Source organism: Kryptolebias marmoratus, linkage group LG19, assembly GCF_001649575.2.
Source record: "Kryptolebias marmoratus isolate JLee-2015 linkage group LG19, ASM164957v2, whole genome shotgun sequence".
NCBI classification, from domain to species: domain Eukaryota; kingdom Metazoa; phylum Chordata; class Actinopteri; order Cyprinodontiformes; family Rivulidae; genus Kryptolebias; species Kryptolebias marmoratus.
The window spans coordinates 5,536,491-5,556,759 of NC_051448.1; the positions used below are offsets into that span (position 1 = coordinate 5,536,491).

The following is a 20,269-nucleotide window of genomic DNA, read 5'->3' on the forward strand; positions in this document are numbered from 1 at the left end:
GGTTTAAATTCATATCCAGCATAGTAGCTCTAAACCTATTGTGCAAAAAGAATGAACGCTGTAAATATGCATCCATCAGTGTGTGACTCTGTACATGCGAGACTAAATTACTGAGTTTCAGAGGAACGAGTGAAATTGCTCCCTCGTCTGCTAGCTGTTTTCAATATCACATTTAATTTCCAATTTGGGGACTTCACATGAAAGTAATTTTGTGCTGATTGTAAGCAACATTATGAATTCTCTCTCTCTCATTATTCCCCTGACTTTCTACTCCAGGACAAAAATCGATTATATTTTCAGTCATCCCTTTGTTTTCTCTGACATTGTCATGCTGTCAGAAAGTGCTTTACACAGCAACAAATGGACAGTGTGTGTGTGTGTGTGCACGTGTCAGAGGAACTTCAAGGGTGTGTGTGTGTTATCTTCCCATGGTTGCCCTGAGGAATAACTGTCCAGGACATTCCTTGTGCTTGGTAATGGCATGCTGCTATCTGCCTCCACAGTGCACTGAAAAGAAATGACTTTCCAACTTCCCGGCTTTCTTTGACTGCTCAAGCCTGACTCAGCAGCGGTGAATAAAACCTCAGCCACAAAGCTTGACATTCCAGTCAATATCTTCTTTCATTAAATGTAACTTTTTTTATGGAATTTTAGCTTTATTTGACAGTATACAGCTAAAATGATTGGGGATGGGGAGAGCAACAGAAAGAATGAAAGCTTATGTGCGTTTTGATTCATTATGATGTCACAGAATGACCCACATCCTGTGAATATAGCGCTTATAAATTTTTAAAACAAACTCTTCTGCTGCATCCTCTTTGAACTTCCAGGCCCCTTTTTGTAATGACTTTTCAAAATTGATTAGTGGGGTGCAGGCACCTTTCTAGTGTGGCTCAAGAAGCAGCAATGTGCCAGATAGTAAGGTACATTACTGCTTCACTGCAGTTAATTGTTGTGTAACTAGCTTGTGAGTGTCGAAAGTTAAGCTAAGAAGATTATTTTCAAAGACAGAGTGACAGATGCCGTTTAAAGTCAAAATGAGCCGTCATGATGAACTCTTTCCTTTCTTAGTGTACACTTCCTGCCTACTGCCCCCCTGGGTCTACTCATTTGTTCATCTGTAAAGTGCCTTGATCATTTCCTGTTAATGTCTGCTTCCTGAGGGTTCTCGAGAAGAGTTTAAGGGCAGCCATTGCTTTGAAACCAAAGCCCCAGAATTGACCAATGGCAAGACCAATAGGCACATTCATTCATGCATAAAAGACCTGAATTAACAGGGAACACCCAAGGCTGTATCTGCTGTACAGACTCTGAGGCCATCAGCTACCAGGTGGTTTATCACAGCAATCGATGGTAGTCCTTAGTGTCAGCTTGAAATATGAGAGTTTCTTGACAATGACAGAGAAAACCTGCTTTTGTTCCTTGAATAATACGATCAATGGATTGCTTCTTGCTCCAGTTGATTCCTCTGTCTGAGAACTTTATAAAACAATAGGCTGCAGATAAAGTGGTCCTTTCTGTTTTGGCCAGAGGTTGTGACTTTCTAACAAATTACCAGTGTGCTGCAGTTTTAACTCAATTTATGAGTGAGTTTCAATTAACCAAACCTGATAGTTTGTTGCATAGGTATTTGTTTCTTCCTGTACATTTTATTTCTTATAAAAATAGGCGATTGTAGTCAATATTGATGAAAAGCACAAACAGCAGTTCTGAGCTTGTAGTTTAATTGGCTCTAATCTTGTAAACAATAATTTTACATCCCTACCATCTATGGCTACAAGGGTTAAGGGTTTCTGTCCAGAAAAAAAGCAGCCTTAAGCCCTTCTGAGTAAGATTGAAAATGTTCTGTTCAATGATCCTGATCCTAAAATCTCATATTTGCTGTGCTGTATTATATCCATATCAGAGAAGTAAAACTTCACGCTGAGTAACTACACGGCAGAAACGGCTCAAAGTGGCTCCTAGTGTTCTCAAGCCAGAAGAGTGATAGGATTTGCACGTCTGCTTTTCTTTCAATGATTCCACTAAAAGTTTCCTCTAATAAGTGTTAAAATCTCTGCACATGTACTGCATGAGAATGTACATGAGTTTTAAAATAAGTTTGAAAAGCAAACTTTTTTTTTTTTTCAGATTTCACAAATGTAAGGTCCAAGTTTCAAATTAATAATCAATTAATATTGAATGTGCCAAAGGGTCTACATGAGCTGGTACAGAATAGGATGGCTGCTGGGAGAAGGAACAAAAAAACCTTATTAGGATAAGAAATAAAAGCTGAACTCCTTCTGTTGTGGTTTTCATATGGCTTCTGGATTGTTCAGACAAGGGGGTGGTATAGAAAGCTGTAATGTGATGAGAAAATATTTGTAACTTTGAAATCTTTAAACTGTTTTAAAACGTGCTCTTAACTATACAGCTCATGCAAATAATATAAACTGAATGCTGTCCATTTAGAATGAACTCATAAGTTTAAATATCACTGTGGACGCAAATACAGCAAAATAAGGCTCCACAAAATGACAATATTCAGTATGACTTTTGACTCTATCACAGTCCTCACATCACTGTATTTCAGCATCTCAGCCACTGTCATTTACATCAGGATCTTTAGCAGTGAGGGTCCATCCAATTATCTGGATAAATTACTGTCATAGGGAACATAAATGTATGGTTCATGGAAATATAACACCTTATTTGTGCCTATCTTTTTTTTTAAATACCGTGCCTATTGATATTGCATAGTTATGATACCGCTGACTCCTAGTTTATAATATATCATATTTTTTTCTTCAAGACAATTAAGATTTTTTAATTAAGATCAAATGAATCATGTTGAATCTATGGAAATGGTATTTGTCTGTTTTAGAGTTATATATATATATTGTAATTTCTTGTTGTTGAACTTCTGTTTAATTGCACCTGGAGTATTCTAAGTATCTAAATTCATTCATTATCACAGTAAGACGGCATAGGGAAGAAAATTGTACTCATAATTGGGAAAGTAAACACATGTACAGTAATTACCACCTAATTTAATGAATCAGCACATCCTGAAAGGACTTCAAAACACCGTGCGTGTAGTTATTTGATTCTTAAAGGCAGTTATTATAAAGAAACATCGATCATGTACTATACAGAGAATATTTGCTGAAGAATAATGAAACAAAAAAGCCACTTAAAGATACAACATCGGACTGTTGTATGTCATATAGACATTAGATTTGTTACAGAATATTCTTTCTCTGGTCCTTAATTGTTCTACAACATCAATTCATTAATATAGTACAGAGCTCAAGTTTGACATTTAAAGAAATAAAAGAATGCAGAAACAAAGAGATTTCTGAAATGATTTTTTTCCCCCCTGTGCTCCACAGAGGGAAAATATTTTTGAGTTGTTTTGCAAAAGCCAGAATAGTGTCTAAAAGTGTATATTTCTCAGCAGATTCCCCCCATCAGGTCCTTCGTTCATCATCTTCGGTACTTGTCACCCCAGTTAGGCAGAAGAGCCATGATCATGTCTCTGAATTAGGCTTTTATCGCCACTTCTTTGGCAAGTGATTCTGACAAAAAGGGAAAGAAGAGATAAAAAAAGAATCACTGAAGTTAAAAAATGGACAGAGGTGAAGTGTAAGAGCCAGACAGATGATTTCTTAGAGCTTTTAAATTTCAGCCTTTATTCTCAAGGAGAGCTGGGTCTTTTGGCTGCTTTTAAGATCTTAGCCTTCATTGTCGCCTGTAGAAGCAGCGTAAGAGATTGTTCCCCAGAGTCGGGGGAAGGGGACCCATAGTCACAGCCATCAACATTTCGATCAGATCCAGTCTGCTTCACATCTAGCACAACTCAGATTCCTGTCACTGACTGATTTGCCTTCAACTTTGTGAGATTGTGAAATGATCAGTGGATGAACGAGTGATTAAACAGCGCTGACAGTCAACTTGTTCTGCAACTGTGTAAGTCAACGCAGTTTTGTTTAAAACCGTGTGTCTGCGACAGATTTTGTCAAACGAGACAAAAGGAAAATGTGTGGGTTTATGTGTATTTGTGTCAAAGTATTATATAATTCTGAGATGCTCTTTTGATCAAAGAAAGCAAACTTAGTTTTTGCCTTGTTTGTTTCTAAACTCACATGTGTGGGTATGCAATATTTTTTTCTTACTCTGTTTCTGAGAAGTATTTTAGCACTTTGAGGGCTCTCTGCTTCGTCTTCAGAAATAATGAGACCCGCTTCCAACACCTACACACCTTGTCCTTGCTTTTATGCAGACCTAGGATTATATTAATTCTTATATCAAGTCAGTATTTCTTTTTACATCCAGGCTTGCAGCTCAATGAAACGGTATGAGACACAAAGCTGTATGCTGGGATGCACATAAGAATATAAATGTTTTGATATAATCAAATATTTTTGAAACCGTGTACTAATTCTTCCATGGTTCTTATTAAAAAACCCAGATACTATTAAGATATTTTAGGCTGGTGCTTTCAACTTGGCTGAAAATGTGTGAATGAGCTTTCACAATCAATTCTTAAAATCTACATCGTATTAAAGTACAAATGGTTCTTCATCAGTTTTAGGACTTTTCCCAGAATGAGACAAGGAGCTAAAATTAAAGAAACGGTCTGTTTAAATGAGTGACAGACATGGAATAATAAAGTTTCTAGGGCTGATTTCAAAACTCTAATGGGATCCCCAAAACCTTAAGACAGAGACTTAACATGCTCGATAAGAGCTAGACAATCATTTTTTCTGGCAACACCTTTTCATGTTAAATTCTTGAAGTGTTGGGAAAGATAAAAAGTTTTAATGAGGCCATTCTAAAGACACCCACATACACTCTATTCACTCTGACTGCGCTGCAGGAGAGCACCCATTGTAAGCTAATGGATTTAGCTTACAAACTTAGAATGATTTCAAAATGGGGTTTGTCTCATTTGTTAATACGAAAGCTGTCCCCTTATTTTTTTCTTTTTGAATTTTACCCTAAAATACAGTTTATTGATGCAAATTCACAACAAAAGTAATTGTTTTCCACAAGCTTCAAAAAACTCAAAGCTCTACTGAGGATTGCCTAAAAATATAGTTTGATGCTGGGAATGAAAGTCCAATGAGGACAGATTTTCAGATTTGCTTCCAGTGGCATTGAGGGCCCTTTCATGGCTTATAAACAAAATGTCATTACTGGTACCTGCTATTTTACATGCAAGTTACCTCTTCAATGTAAGCATTTTCTGCACTTTGTAATTATGCTGATTGTCACGACCACAAAGAAGTGACAGTTTTGCATCTGTTTCAGATCACTGAAACTTCTTGAGGTGTTAATCTTTTGGGTCTAGGCTTGGACAACTGCAACACTTTGATATTTGTTTTCCAGCCATTCTGTCTTTAAGTTGCTTCTGCACTTAGGATAATCATCCCATCACTTTGACTTTGAATACACATTGAATACTTTTCAGTGTACAGATGAGTCCATAGTTGATTGAATGACTGCAAAGTTTTCTTCCTGAAGGCTAGAAACATCCCTGAATAATAAACCTTTCACTTTTGTTCCTGACAACTAAATCAGGTGTTCATGCAGATATGCTGTATTGGTTTTTACCAAATGTGCTCCAAATTAAGGCCAAATAGCTCATCTTTGGTTTCACACGTCTTGTTGTGGCTCAAATGAAATGTTTCAACCTCCATAAGAAAAACTTTCATTTTATATACACTTCTCAAAAGTTTGACAGCAGTCTTGAATATATAAATTTTTTCATGAATATTTCTTCTCACTGCTCTATATTAGACTCAGGATTTTAGGGAAATTTGTTTTATATCCCTTCCAGGAAGAAAGATCAGCAACAGTTTATTTTTTAAAATCATTTCTGATCTTTTTTCCTGGTCATTACTTTGAATATTTGTGTGAAAAGAGGACAAGTTTTCTTCGTCACACTTTCTCAGTTTTTAAATTGACACTGTTGACTTTAAGGTAATTTTTACCTCATTTTAAGGTTTAAGGACAAAAGGATTTTGTGTGTATACACGTTTATTTGTTTGGCTTAGTAAATCTGAGCCCCGGGTTTCTGTAGTAGTAACTTCAGCATTAAACAGGTAACAACAGTACAACAATTTGATTTCCAAGTGTTCAGAGTTGCATTTGTATTCAGAATACAAACCATTTGCCTGTCAAGGTTGTTGAAGTCATATACACCATTAGGCAGATTCTAAGGATCTTTATTTCCCCACAGGGTGCTTTATTTGGATTGAAATGCATTTGCCTTGACAAATGATCACGTTTCTCTCCGTATCTTAATCTGCTGCACACCTTTGCTCACAGTGAAAAACTTTTCCCTCTCTTTGTCAAAGTCAAAGAGTAAAGGAATGTGTTACGTTTTCCTTCAGCTGCTCAAATATATCAACTTCCGTTAAATGGATTGCGCTTCTATTTTGCAACGGCGGTTGAAATCTCTGCATTCACTTGAAAATCCCAACAAGCATAAAAAGGGACTTTGCGATGGAATCTGCTGTCAGACAGAGAAGCATCTGCAGTCAGCTGTGGTAAAAGCCATCCTGTTGTCATTATACTTCCATTAACAGTCATGTCACCCTGCTGCCAGGTGCACGGAGCTAAAACCAGCCGAACTCAGCATCACTGTCACACAGCCATCGTACCTGACCTTCAGACACAAACCCGTACGCTGCTCAGGCAAACGGTTTCACCATCTCAGCCATGAGTCATTACACCCACTCTCTGGGACCCACAGTCCAATTGATACATGTGTGACAGTGTGTCAGTGAGAACCACACACACACACACACACACAATGATTTTGATTGAAGTCACATTTAATATAGTTGATGAAACTAATTTGACCTTCCCGGTTGGCACGGTAATTCTCCTCTCAAATGAGAAAAGGTATTATCTTTCATGAGATATTGGTCTGAATATGTTATTATCCAAGTTCTCTTATTTCAGTATTTTCATGCAGGTGTATGATCTTGACTTGTGCATGCTCAGACCTAATTAAACAGTTTCCCTCTCCGGGAGGATTCAACGAGTGCGTTTCAACAAAAATTCTTCATAGTTAGCCTTTTTTTTTTGTCATCATGAGCAAATGATAGATTTTGATAATAGTAAAAAGCAATCATTTGTAGATTGGCATATATAGCAAAATTATTAAAATAAATTCAAATATGCCTTATTAAACCTCAAAAAGAAATATATTGCAGTATGATATTAGAGGGCAAAAAAAGTAAAAAGAATTGTCCCAGAAATCCCACTTAATGCATTAAATGATTGTGTTTTAAGACAGCTACTGCAAATGTTTTGAATATCCTCGAATTTGTAAACCCAAAAAAAGAATATTAGATGCTAGAAGTGAGAAAGATTTGCAATTAATAATGTTATTAGCTGTAGTTTTAATAAAATTATCTATGCACAATCAGGACAAGTTCTTAGTTTGGATGTTGCAGGTTTATTGGGAGAGATCTTACATTTATGTCAGCAGGTTCTTTTTCATAGTGCTTAATGTTTATTTTTTAGGCTTTTGTTACTTTCAGTTGCCTATCATGTCTGCTTAGTTGCTCCTTAGTTTGAAATAGAATATGATTGGAGTTTGGGAGCCATTGGGTTTAGTTTTTCCTTATGAGATTGTGTGAATGTTGTGCAGCTAAAAGCCCCAAACCCTTCCATCAACTTAGCTTGTGGCTCCTAAAAGTTACTCATGTTTTATTTTTTTTAATGTAGTTTTAAGCTTGCAACACAATTAATTTGGTTTATATCTTTACCTGCATGTTAGTGGAATAAAGTCTGTCCAAAATTTTTTGCCATCATCAATAATTTAATTCCTTAAAATCATGTCTTTATATAATTTCTACAGGCTTTTTATGAAGTTTTATTTTTCTCAGAATGATTGGTGTCTTTTTTTTAATTTATTTTAATTTATTTTTTTAAATCTCCATTTCATACCCGGAACAATGTTTACACGTTTTTATCTTTCAGGCTTGATTCTTGTGACACATTATCTTTGTCATGACTTTTCAAGGCCAAAGTTTTTTTCTTTAAAACAAAGAAAGTGTTGTTTTTTTTTTTCAATAACATTTAAATGTGAATGGGTAAACTAACTGAAGAAATTAATGTTTTCTAAAAATAAAAAATCATTATAGTTTGTTTTACCAAATGAAAAACAGATTTTATGAACATAAGAAACTCAAACCTCGATGATGGGAGTCAGTTTTTATTATTTTAATATACATTTATGATCTAATGAAAAACATGAATGAAAATATTTCATAAAATGTTCTCTTGTTTTTGACGAAATCATCCTTTTCCCAGGCTGTTCTCAGAAGATTTGAGACAAAACTGTGAATAGTCCTCAAAAATACATATTGAGTTCTTTTTAAAAATGAAAATATAAGAAATACAATGCAACATACTGCAATAAAAATGCTTTAACTTCTAAGAGACTAATCCTACAATGCTGTGTGATGGTGATGAGGTCAGCAGTGAAGTAAATGAAATCTGTGATTGTGCAGAAAACTAAGTAACTCTTGAATGCAGAAAACCAAAGATGGAGAAAGGTGCTAAATTGAAAGAAAAGCTGTGGGAACTCAAACTAATAACATTTTAACAACAAGTCCTTGGTGAATAAATGCCTGAATGGTTCTTTTTAAAAAGCTAAGATATTTTCAGCTCTGGGTTTTTTGCATTCATTCTGTGGTGCTTCGTTAGCTGAGATGACCAACCGAATTTACATGTTGCTTTGTGAACAACTAGTCCTGCACAATTTAGCTTTCACAATTTTAGGAGCTACAGTTGATATTTAACATGAAATGAACGAGGCAGAGAGCACATCTCTCATTATTCTGCCGTGTAACAGGCTCCATCTGTTTGTGGGGCTCTAATTCTTTTCAAACACTCTTCCACGTCCTTTTCCTTTTGGTTGGCACTTGACCTTTTGTGAGTGTTCCTTGTCACTGTACCAGTGCCACTTAAAGCACAAAGGAATATGTTGCAATCAGTTGATTGTGCAGGGTCTTCTGAAGGTAATTTAATGTACCGAAGATGTTCAGGAGGAAGCAAAATCAGCCAGTTTTCTCTTAAAAGTAGTCAGTGACTGAGTTACTTCTCTCAGTATCAAAAATCTTTAATTCATGGCATTCTACTCAAATGAAGGATATTCTGCTACTATGATTATTGCCCAAAGCTGAAAAGCAAATGTGGGCGATAATGTTTTTGTTCGTGTGTGTGTTTGTCTGTTAAGAAAATATCCCTTGAACCTTTTGGATTGTCACCATAGCTAACTGACCTTAGAAATGACAAAAATGCCAATAATTCAGTCAGTTTTACGCAAATTGTGCTAATCGTTGGTGAGGTTTTAGCTGAAAGTCATTCGTAGCACTTACTCTGGCCCATGAGATTCTGTAAAATGTTATTTTCAAGGTTTGACCCAATTCACCAACGTAAGATCATCTTAGTTTAAAACTCTGGCATGAAAGGCGACAGCCAACTGGAAATGGATTCCTTCCAAGTAATAGTAGCTCTTTAATTTATCCTGTTTTTATGAATAAACCGATTTTTAAAAGTCCGGAGTGACCCTTTTCAATTTTTGTAGTTTCAAACTTTATCATGTTTAAAAAATAGCTGCATCTTGTTATAAAGTTACTGGATTTCTATAATAATTCTATAATTTCTTTCTTCCTGAAACAAACCAATTTGCTTCGTGTTCTGGCTAAAGACTCAATTTCACTGCCTGGATCTTTTTGTAGCAGCTTTAAAAATCTCATTCATGGTGTTGTGTAACAAACCATTTTGAAACTGGAGAAAAGAGACAGTATATTTGATATAGATGTAAATGGAATCTGCAGGTAAAAGCTCAGATGAGACAGCTATGTTGTTCAAGCGTTAAAGATATTTAACCAGAAAACTAAGTAGATTGTCAGTCATCTGCTTCCTTGTTTTCCAGTTGGCTCTAAGCCACACTGTTATCGACCTGTCAGTGTGTTAAACTGTCGCTGTGGAGATGGCGTGGAGCTTCGTGGCTCAGAGTAGCCAATTTTCTTTTTTCTTTTCTAAAATGTGAAACTCCGGCACAGAAATTGCCACCCCTCATGGCTATGGCTGACATTTTCTCTCTCAGCAGGATGTATACCTGCTTCATTATAGAGACAGTCTCTCTTCTCCCCCACAGCTTTTTGTTTGTGCCAAGAAAGGCTAATTTCAGCTGTTTCAGGGTCAGGCATCCAGGTGGGGTGGTTTTATCGTAATATGTACTTTTGTTGGCCTGCTCTGCATGTATCTGAGAGAGCTTGCCAGGTTTCAGCCTCAGCTGTGAGCTTTTGTGGCATCTTCACGTGGGTTGATGGGACTTGCTCTGGGGGATGTTCCACTTTGAAATGCTCTTGTGTACTTTTTCATTAGCTCCGGTGTTAAGTAAATGTTAACACCCAATAATTGGTTCCACCAAACCTACAGTGGCTTATACTACAGGCTGAGAGAACATCTGTGTTTTCATCTAAACAAAAAGGTTGTATTTAGCTCATGAACAGTTTTGAAGAGTAGTTTATAATCATACAAACAGGCTACATGTATCACCTACAAACTGTTGCTTGTGCCACATTCCTAAAAGTTTCCAATATTTGAAATTAATCTAAAAGGTCGGGGTTATGAGTGTTAAATTCACTGACGTAAATTTTTTCACCTGTCTGATGGCAGCCCAGTCGACAATAACCATGATCTAAAATTTTCTTGTCTTCTAGTCCTCCATTGCAGCAGAATCAATAGATAATTTGTCAAAGCTGACAAGCCTGTTCTACCTGCATAACTCATCATCCCTATTCTTTGCAGGCAAAATGAGAGCTCTAGCGGTAATCTTTCCCTCTCTTTCCATACTTCAGGTTTGGTTAGTTGGTTAGTTTCTGTGTGACAGCTGTGATTCAGTGATGTTTAGAACGGTATAATTTGATTGGTCTGTTGCCAAGAGGTGACTGGCTTTCCCTTGGCACAGACTGGACTAATCACACTTTGGCAAAGGCACGATAGCAGCCTCATCTGATTAGTTATCAATTATTTTTTTTTGTCATCATGTGAGCTTCATGCGCTCAGCTTGGCCTCCTCTCCTGATGTGACATTGGTCCGGCAGGAGTGCAATGAAATGTCTCCCATAGGGGCATTGTTTTGCTCATTTTGTAAAGAGACATGGAGTCAACAGTCATCATGAAACATTTTTACTGTTAAACCATTTTTAAATTTTATTTTAAATGGCCTGTTTTCTTTGACCTCAGAGAGACTATGCCACCAAGATGCCTTCCAGTCCATGAGCTGCTCCATGCTCAATATTTGAGAACACTAACTATGCAGCTTTGTGTCCCACATGGTTTTTAATAGATCATCCAATAAGTCTGACTCACCCAAGCCCCTTTCAGACATGCACTCCTTCATATTAATCCAATAGCATCTACTTCATATCAGAAATAGTAACCTTTTCTAATAAAGAGAAGTTTTACCCAGCTTAGGTACACTTTTCTATGGACTTAAAGATCCTCGCTGAGGTTTTACATTCTGTTTTTCTCATCTTATTCCATCTCGTTACTGATCAAAATCTAAACCTTCATCCTGACCTTAACCATATTACTTTTAAATGTAATCTAATTTAATCTAATCAACCTTAACAAACACAAAAAACAGATATAACTCAGTAATTTTTGCAAATACTCAGCTAAGATTTGGTCCGTTCGTAGCCAAGAGTAATTCCCAACAGTGACTGAAACTAAAATTCAAACACACATGAAATGTTTTCATGTTTTCAAATGAAAAGAATTTAAATTTTGGCAACTTTTCCCCAATTTTCTGTTTGACTCCTGTGATTTGGGATAAACATGCTGTGAATATCTGATTTGATTATGAGATAGAGATGGATTGGTCATGACGGCAGAACCCATTAGTCATTTGAGCAACTGTCCTCACACACCATTAAGGTCTTGTTAGAGTCGTGCCGTCATATTGATTTTGGAGCACTGCCAATAGCGGTCTATGCCTTTGCTTATGGCAGATAGTTACCGTCTATTTGATACAATAAGAGAGAAAGAGGGTGACAGCACTCTGATACTTGGAGGTAAAAACACAAGTCTTGTTTTTTTTTTTTTTTTCAAATCTTACATCTGGTTGGAAGCATCTGTGCTGAAAAGTGAACAAGATGTGCTTTTAAGCTGTTCTTCCTTGAATGACTGATTTTATTGTGCTAGCGAAATGCACTGTTCTTGTTAAAAAAAATGCTATGGTTAAAGTGTAGTTTGCTACCATCAGGAATCCTTAACAGAGGAAAAATATGGTTATTAATTCTCAGAGTAAAACCACTTTCCTCTCCTTCAATATCTGCCCATCAGGTGTACGGCTCGAGGCAGGACAAAGTTTGCTAAAAGTTGGAGCTTTTGGGCATTTTATAAAATTTATTCCCAAGCTCTTAGTATGTTTCTTTTTTCTTTTTAAACACACGTGTGCACACACACAAAAAACCTTGTCAATCAAATACAAGGCAAATGGTTTTTTGAAAATGGTCAATTATGCAAAGTGGGATTGGGATTGTGTGCAACAGTGAAGACAACACTTTTAGCCAGCTGTACTTTTCAGAAATTCACAGGCCGAAGCAAATATGCCCGGGCTCCTTTAGCTCCTCTTTAAGAGATGAATTTGTTCTGTGTTGCAGCTTCATGCCCTGCTTGAACCTCTTTGGACCCATTCCTTCTTCTTACTGTACTCATAAAAAGCACATAAGGATTTAAATATGGTTTGTTAGCTACTGACAAGATTTTTGTGTGTGGACATGCTGATAGTTTGACTACTGAATATTTGCAAACATTTAAGTGGTTTGATCACAATTGTTTAATATATTTTTCTCCCTCAAACATGGTTTACCCTCCTTTTGGATTTTATGAAACTATTAGACAGCTCTTTTTTTAATTACTAGTTTCTCCAACTTGACAAGATTTTGACACATCTAAAACAAGGTAACACCATTGTGCAATTTTAACCTGTTTTTTTTAATTTTTATTTTATTTAGCTTTCCTCTCAGCTCATAAGTTCATAAGTTTGTCTAAACTTTTAAGAATCATAGTTACATCTGTGCTGTCTCATAGTTGCAAAGACTTTTCATTAAAGTCAGAACTATTTATATTAAATAAAACACTCTCCTCAGTCTTTGAAGAGTGTACTTTTATTACAGTCTGCATGAGCTTGTTGTGGAAATGGTCATGCATGCTTTGACCCATTGTGGGCGCCTACTAGAACTAAGCTCCACAGACAGCTAGTTTGCACATTATAAATATACTCAAAGCTTAAAGGTCAAAACTCCACTCAGCATGAGGACATGCAGTATGTGCTGCACAACAAGCTGCAGAGGCGCAGGAAGCTGAATGTGTTCTCTGACACTGAGGTCTCTGTGTCAATGAGTGTCCAAATGCAATTTTGTTTTCCTGGACTCATTTGTGCTCAAGTATCTAAAAAAGTAAATTCATCTACCACCCCCTTTCTCATTCTCCCAGGTCAGGATTTGATTCAGGGTTTATATATAGCTGCCGAGTTGTGTGGTAGTTTGTAATAGCTGTCTCCAAAGCAACCAACTTCTCACTTCCCACTCTCTGACGCAAACAAAAAGCATCTGTGCAGAGAGGCAGTGTCAACCTTGCAATCAAAAGCAGAGCACATCAAACCGTTATCTCATTACTACGGCGCAGAGCGGAAATCAAGTTTGATCCAACATCTGTGCTGTGATAAAAAGCCAAAAACGTGCTGTGCTGTTGGACCTCAACTTCTGCTTTTATCAGAAGATTATTACTCAGCTGAAAATTTCCTTTGTGATAGTTCTGTGGCAGTGCTTTTCACAATAAAATACAAGTACTCTGGAACCATATACATGCAAAGGTATCAAATTTATTTACTATTGACTTGTTTTCTACGGGAAAAACAACAGGATTACAATTACATGGCATGTAGATATGGATAAATTTGCTGTTACCCTTCAACAGTAATAACAATCTTAACTGATGTGACTGGAGCCAAAAAGCTCCAGTTTTCTCTCTTCTCCCAGAAACTTTGGGGCTTGTCAACAAGCATTTTGGCAAACTCCTGTCTGACTATTTTTGTTTTTTCTGTCAACAGCTGAGCCTCCTGGGTTTACATCCATGAAGCTCAATATGACTCAAAATGTAACGAATGGTGCAATCAGAAAGCAACTTACCTTGACCTTGGAGTTCAGCTTTAATTGTTTTGGATGGTTTTCTTGGTTATGTTTTTAACATTCACACTGTCCATCTGACCTACTTGGAGTTGCATTTCCCCTTGCATCCATGTCCTGGGAGGTTAGCTGCAGACATTTGAACTTTAATCTTTTTATTAATAATGGCAGCTATGGTCAGAGGAACATGAAGCTGCTGGGAGATGATCTTGTAGCATTTTGCTTTAACATGGATATCCATCTTCCTGGGCTCCTCAGACAGCTCTTGTCTGTAGAGTTTTCAAAAAATTCATAATTATAGTGGAACTTTTTAGCTACTGTCTAATTTCTAAGAAATCCTATTTAAGCAGGAATAAACTTTAATGCTGAGGTGTATAAAAGATGGTGTGGTTCAGTGAAATGTTGTACTTTTTAAATGCAGATTTTTACTGCTTTATAATACAAAGTAAAAGCTAAGTGATACTAGAGAAGTGATTAAAAAACACACAGCAGGGTAAACCAATATTGTTTTACAGTAAATGGACAACATTCATGCTTATTTTTGACAGAGCTCTGATATCCAGTTGTTTCTGAAACTCTATCTCTGATTTCTTCTTTCCTCAGATTGAAGACATTGTCACTCTTATTCAGGATGAGACAGAAGGTGTGCCCATCAGAACTGTCAAGAGTTTCATGACAAAGATCCCCAGCGTTGTTACAGGTAAGAAATGATGAAGGCAAACGATGATGCAGAGTAGTCAGAGTGAAAATGACAGCTGCTGCACGGTACAAACATCTCATGTAGAAGTGCATCAGTGAAGGACAGTAAGTGCTGCCGAACACAGACTGACACTGAAAGACAAAATGACATCCTGAAAAAATACTGAAATCTTTAGTTCCTTGGGTTTCAATGAATGACACTTTCCCCCTCTGGTTTCCAGGGCAATTTGTGTAAGGCAAAATGACATTTCACTTGACATTTTGGAATGTGGTTCTTTTGCTTGGGGTTCGACAGAAAGAATCACACCAGTAGTGTAGTGTAATAATACAAGTTATACTTTAAAAAAAAGTTCTCAAAATAAAAATAAAAAACAACCAGTTTGCTGTTGTAAATAATCAGCTTTAGGGTTGCTGGTAAGCTTATTATACCAAACTAAGGTTAAAGTTTTATTGTTTTTAGAAGTATTCCACATTTTTTGTCATGTGAGAATACTTTAATCTGGACAGTGTATGAACATATGTTAATAATTTCAAAAGAAAAGCATGTACTGAGATGTTCTGTTTAAGAATGAATAAATAAATACAACATTACATAAGTATTCAGACTTGCAGCAACACTCTGGTGCAACTCTCCCTTATTGTAAGTCCTTGAAAAGCTTCCAGTTAAACTGAAGTCTCTCAGCCTTATTGAATTCATTGAATATATTCAAGATGGTTTACACTCTCACTTTTCATACATAAGCCTTTAAGTCGAAGTGAAAACAAAGATGTCAAGAAAATATTTTAAAGACCTGCGAAAGCCACAAAGCTGGTTCTAAGAATATGAAAATTTCTAATGAAGCAAAAATTAATTGTTTTTTTAACCATAGCTGCTGTTGACTTGTATGGTGGAAACAGCTCTTTTACAGTTTAATACAGTGATGGCTCCACAGTGGTGTGCCATGATGGTGGTTTTTAGGGAGCAGTCAGGATACAAAACACTGGATGCAGAAATGTATCGCGCAGTCTTGAGTGAAAAATGTTTGAGTTCAAAGCACGTAAGACTGGTGATTTGCATTTTAAGTTGCTGATCTGAGATGAACAAAACTGTAAATTGAGTATTTGATTCTTTTCTAAATGCACGAAACTCCTCATGCATCTTTTCACGTTTTGTTGTCTTGAAGATCTGTGCGTCATTAGTTTAGGATTTGTTTAAGAACATTGAGATTGTTGCTGCTGCTGCATTTTAATCAGCTTCTGCTCAGGTTTTGTTTCTTCTGAAACACTTCACAGTAGAATAGTTGCATAGCTGGAAGGAAGGTGGGAGGACAACATATGATTAAATGGTTGGGAATGAAAGTGTGAGTAGAAACAGAATGAGTAATGTTTGTCATCCCTGTCAAAATGCCCTTAAGCAAAGCAATCATTCCCCAAACTATTTCAATGCAGCTGCAGCTACCAGTGCATCAAACTGTATCAGCACTGGTCACAATGAGTCATTTTTAAAATAAAAAAGACACAATGGTCATTTGAACTGGTGGCCATTTGTCCCAAAGGCTTTAAATAACTGGAATGACAACTGAAACTTTGGAGACAGTGTGGAGTCCCACTGGGAATTTGTAAAAGACTAAACAAACAATCGGAGCAAAAAGCTATTAACGTTCCACCTATTTTTTGCCTCAGTCGTTGTCATTATGGAAGATGCATTACCCCAATATGTCATAAGCAGAGCGTATCAATATACACAATTACCTCAGCAGTGGATGGATGTGCAGAGAAGCTCCGTTGTTTGCGTGTGTTTGCCAAAGCCCGGGAAACTAATGAATGATGGAGAATAAAACACCACCTCATTCAGGGAAGCAGCAGGGAGGCACAGGCGAGATAACATACTGACACCACTGAAACTGAAAGGTTTGTTACAATTTAGATTCCTCTAAGAGGTTTTTACACCAAACATCATTAAGTCTCTTGAGTATGCTGTAATGTTTCATTTTGGAATAATTTCTTACAGAATTACAATGACAACACAAAACATTTGTTTTATTTTTTGTACATTTTTGAGTGTTTTTATTTTATAATTCTGTCCTTTATTGTTTTAATGGAGTATTAAAACCCTATAAAGTCTCCCACAAAACAGTCCTGACGTCTCTTTGGCTTCCCTTTTGCCTTTTACACTTTATCCTTTTAAATTACAGTTTATTTGTTGCTCTACTTATATTTCTGAACTCTGTGCAGTTTTATTTATTTTGTTTTCTTTGATTTAGGTGCAGATATTGTTCAGTGGCTGCTGAAGAATCTGTCTATTGAGGATCCAGGTATGTTTTACCCGTTAATAAAGACTTTGGAGATACTACAAGAGATTTATTAAAACTATATATATTTTTTGTGTTTGTATTACAACGTGAAGATTTTAGTCATGGTTAAACAGAGCTAATTCCACAAAATTAAGAATTATTAAAAGAAAAATTGAGTTTTGGTTGTTAATAATAAGAAATTCCTTTCAGAAAGGTAGACTTATTTGGAAAGGTGAGCAAGGTGAGATTTTAACGGAAAATAAAGGACAAACTTTTAATGTTTGTATCTTTTGTTTTCTCTTAGTTGTTTTTTTTTTTTGTTTGTTTAGTTGGCCAGGTCCAAATCATGGTGGTGGGAGAGCAGTGTTTGTGTTTGTTTGGACTAATTGAATTGAATTAATTAAATCATACATGTACATTTAAAACACAGCATTTTATATCAAAAAGCCCTTGTAAAGAGAGCTACAGGCTACATAAAAAGCTGAATTTAAAGTCTTTCATGAAGCCTTTAGGTCTTTAAGCATTATTGATGAAACATTTCTGAACTTGTTCTTTTTATTAAACTCATGTCCTGTTTTAAGATCCCACTTCCTGATTTTCTTGTATTGAATTTTGCTGCTGTCAAACTGTAAAAATCAGGATTTATTTCCCAATTTCTCTTTTTTTCCAGCTGAAGCCATGCACATCGGGAGTCTGATCGCTGCTCAGGGATACTTTTTCCCCATCTCAGATCATGTCCTCTCCCTCAAAGATGATGGCACTCTATATCGCTTTCAGGTGAGCAGAAAAGTCCAGCGAAAGCAGAGCTGTGGTTGCAGTTGACAGATTTAGTTCAGAACTGCCACATAAGATGCAGACTAGTGATTAATATTAAAAATGTCATTAAGGTTAAAGATTTAAATTCTTTATAAAAAATAAAACTAGGAATATAATCAATAAAAAAGTCTATTACTTTGACAAAACATGCAAAAGTCTATAAATATTTATAAAAAAAAAGAATGCTGTTTCTGGTTTAAATCTTCATGTAGCTTATTATAACATCAAAAAATAACTAAAAATATAACGTAAGTGTTGAGGAGCATGTTAGAAAATGATTCAGTCAGCAAATGTTTTCAGCTTGTTTACTTATTGATGTTTCTCCAGCTTTCATCTTGTCCTGTTGCTGTAGTATTTTTATCTATCAGAACCTGAGAAATATTTCAACTCTGGTTGTTATAATTCTTTGCATAACATCAATCAAAATACAATTGATCAGAAACTGGAGCAAGTCAGATTTTCTTTTGTTTTCTTTTCAGGCACCGTATTTCTGGCCATCCAACTGCTGGGAGCCCGAGAACACAGATTATGGTGAGACATTACAAATCCTTTTTTCATTTATTTATTTTAAAATTGGTAATTTATTTGAGCTTTACATGGTTTTAAAATCAATGCTTAGCTGTTTAAAAAACACTTTTAGCCACAGCTAACCAACCTAAGCAAACACAAATGGCTTTAACTCTGTGAATTTTACTGATATTGAGCTAAAAGTTGGTGTGGTAGTAGCTGAGAGTCATCTCCATCACAATCCTAAGCACTAACAGCAGTCACTCAAGATTTGTTTAAAACTTTGGTTTACAAAGAGGTAAACAGTTTCTATTCTTTCAAAACTTTATTTATGAATGATTTAAGAAATGATTAACGATACAAGCCTAAAACTGTGACACAATGAGAATTTCTTCAATCTAAATTTAGTCTGCCCTTCTTGGAACATACCAGCCAACCTTGGAGTGTACGCGGCGTGTATCCTGTTATATCTGAATGTAAATACAGAGAACCGCTCGGTGAGATAAGGCACTGAGGAATCACGAGTTGTGAAGAGGAACAGTTGACAGAATTAATCAATTTCTGTTCCACTTCCTGCCCCTCATCATGTTACAGAGCCCCTGTGGCTTTAGTTTAGGAGTTTCAAACATCTTCACGCTCCGATGTTTAATCCTAAAGGTGGACAACAGCTTGAACCTGATTATTTGTCACACTGCAGGTGGTGAGGAAAGGCAGAGCCTTATGGCTGTATGGACAATAAGGAACACAGACGAGTGGAGGGACTGTGGGCAAACGTCTGGACTGATACATTTTTGTCTCTGATCCTTTTGTGCAGCTATCTATCTGTGCAAGCGGACCATGCAGAATAAGACGAGGCTGGAGCTGGCAGATTATGAGGCTGTGAGTTCTGCACCTTTCTTTGAACCTCTAACCGCCTCATATTGATCAGTTGATGAACCTTTGAGCGGATTTATGACTTCTCAGCAGTCCTGCAGATGTTTGTCAGTAACTGTCTGAGCTCTAAAATGTCTCACGGAGCTGACTCAAACTTCTCTTTAAGGTTAAATATGGGATTTAGTTAAAATCTGTTATTAATCAAAGTGCTTCTGATATCATGTGTGAACAGGAGAACTTAGCGAGGCTACAGAGAGCTTTTGCAAGGAAGTGGGAGTTTATCTACATGCAGGCCGAAGCCCAGGTCAAGTAAGTGTGATGCGTTGCCAAGACAACATATGAAACTTGAATACATACACTAATATCATTCATAATGAGGGTCAAAGTACAAGCAATGTAGTAAAATCTAAATTTATTCTCCGATTTCCAAATCAAAACCCTTTCATAGTGGATTTTTGGGTGAAGAAAAGTTCAAAACTGCAGTATTTTTTATTTACCAAAGTTTTTTTTCCTTATTTCAACATTAATGAAACTGTAAAAAAAATCTAAAATCTCTTGTTTTCAAAATTAGATATAAAAACTTCCTGCTACTTTTGTCTTTATTGTGTGTGTGTGTACCTTGTTTTTGTTACCTTTTTAGGATTTAATTGGTATAATCACCTACCTTGTTAGGACCAGTAGTCCTAATGACTGGCCCTAATACAGTGACAACATTTTTGAGTTAGGTTTAGGACTAATGCAAGAATTAAATTTAGGTTGGATATGTACTGGTAATGATTATGTTAAGGTAGGGTCTGGGTTAGGCTACAAAAATTAATTGAAGTCAATAAAATGTCCTAAGAAGCACAGATATACAAACTTGTGTGTGAGAGGAACTAAAAGTAGGGATGTGAAA

General features: G+C 36.3%; 1 protein-coding gene across 2 annotated transcripts in view; it reads left to right on the top strand.

Moving 5' to 3' along the window:
- Positions 1 to 20,269, top strand: part of LOC108233359 (regulator of G-protein signaling 6-like) — a 65,640-nt gene that overhangs the window by 33,792 nt on the left and 11,579 nt on the right. For both annotated transcript variants that reach the window (XM_037981486.1, XM_017411767.3), the window contains exons 3-8: positions 14,810 to 14,906; positions 17,149 to 17,199; positions 17,849 to 17,955; positions 18,474 to 18,525; positions 19,316 to 19,380; positions 19,607 to 19,683. In XM_037981486.1, the coding sequence (XP_037837414.1) occupies positions 14,810 to 14,906; positions 17,149 to 17,199; positions 17,849 to 17,955; positions 18,474 to 18,525; positions 19,316 to 19,380; positions 19,607 to 19,683 (449 nt within the window). The remainder of the gene's footprint in view (positions 1 to 14,809; positions 14,907 to 17,148; positions 17,200 to 17,848; positions 17,956 to 18,473; positions 18,526 to 19,315; positions 19,381 to 19,606; positions 19,684 to 20,269) is intronic.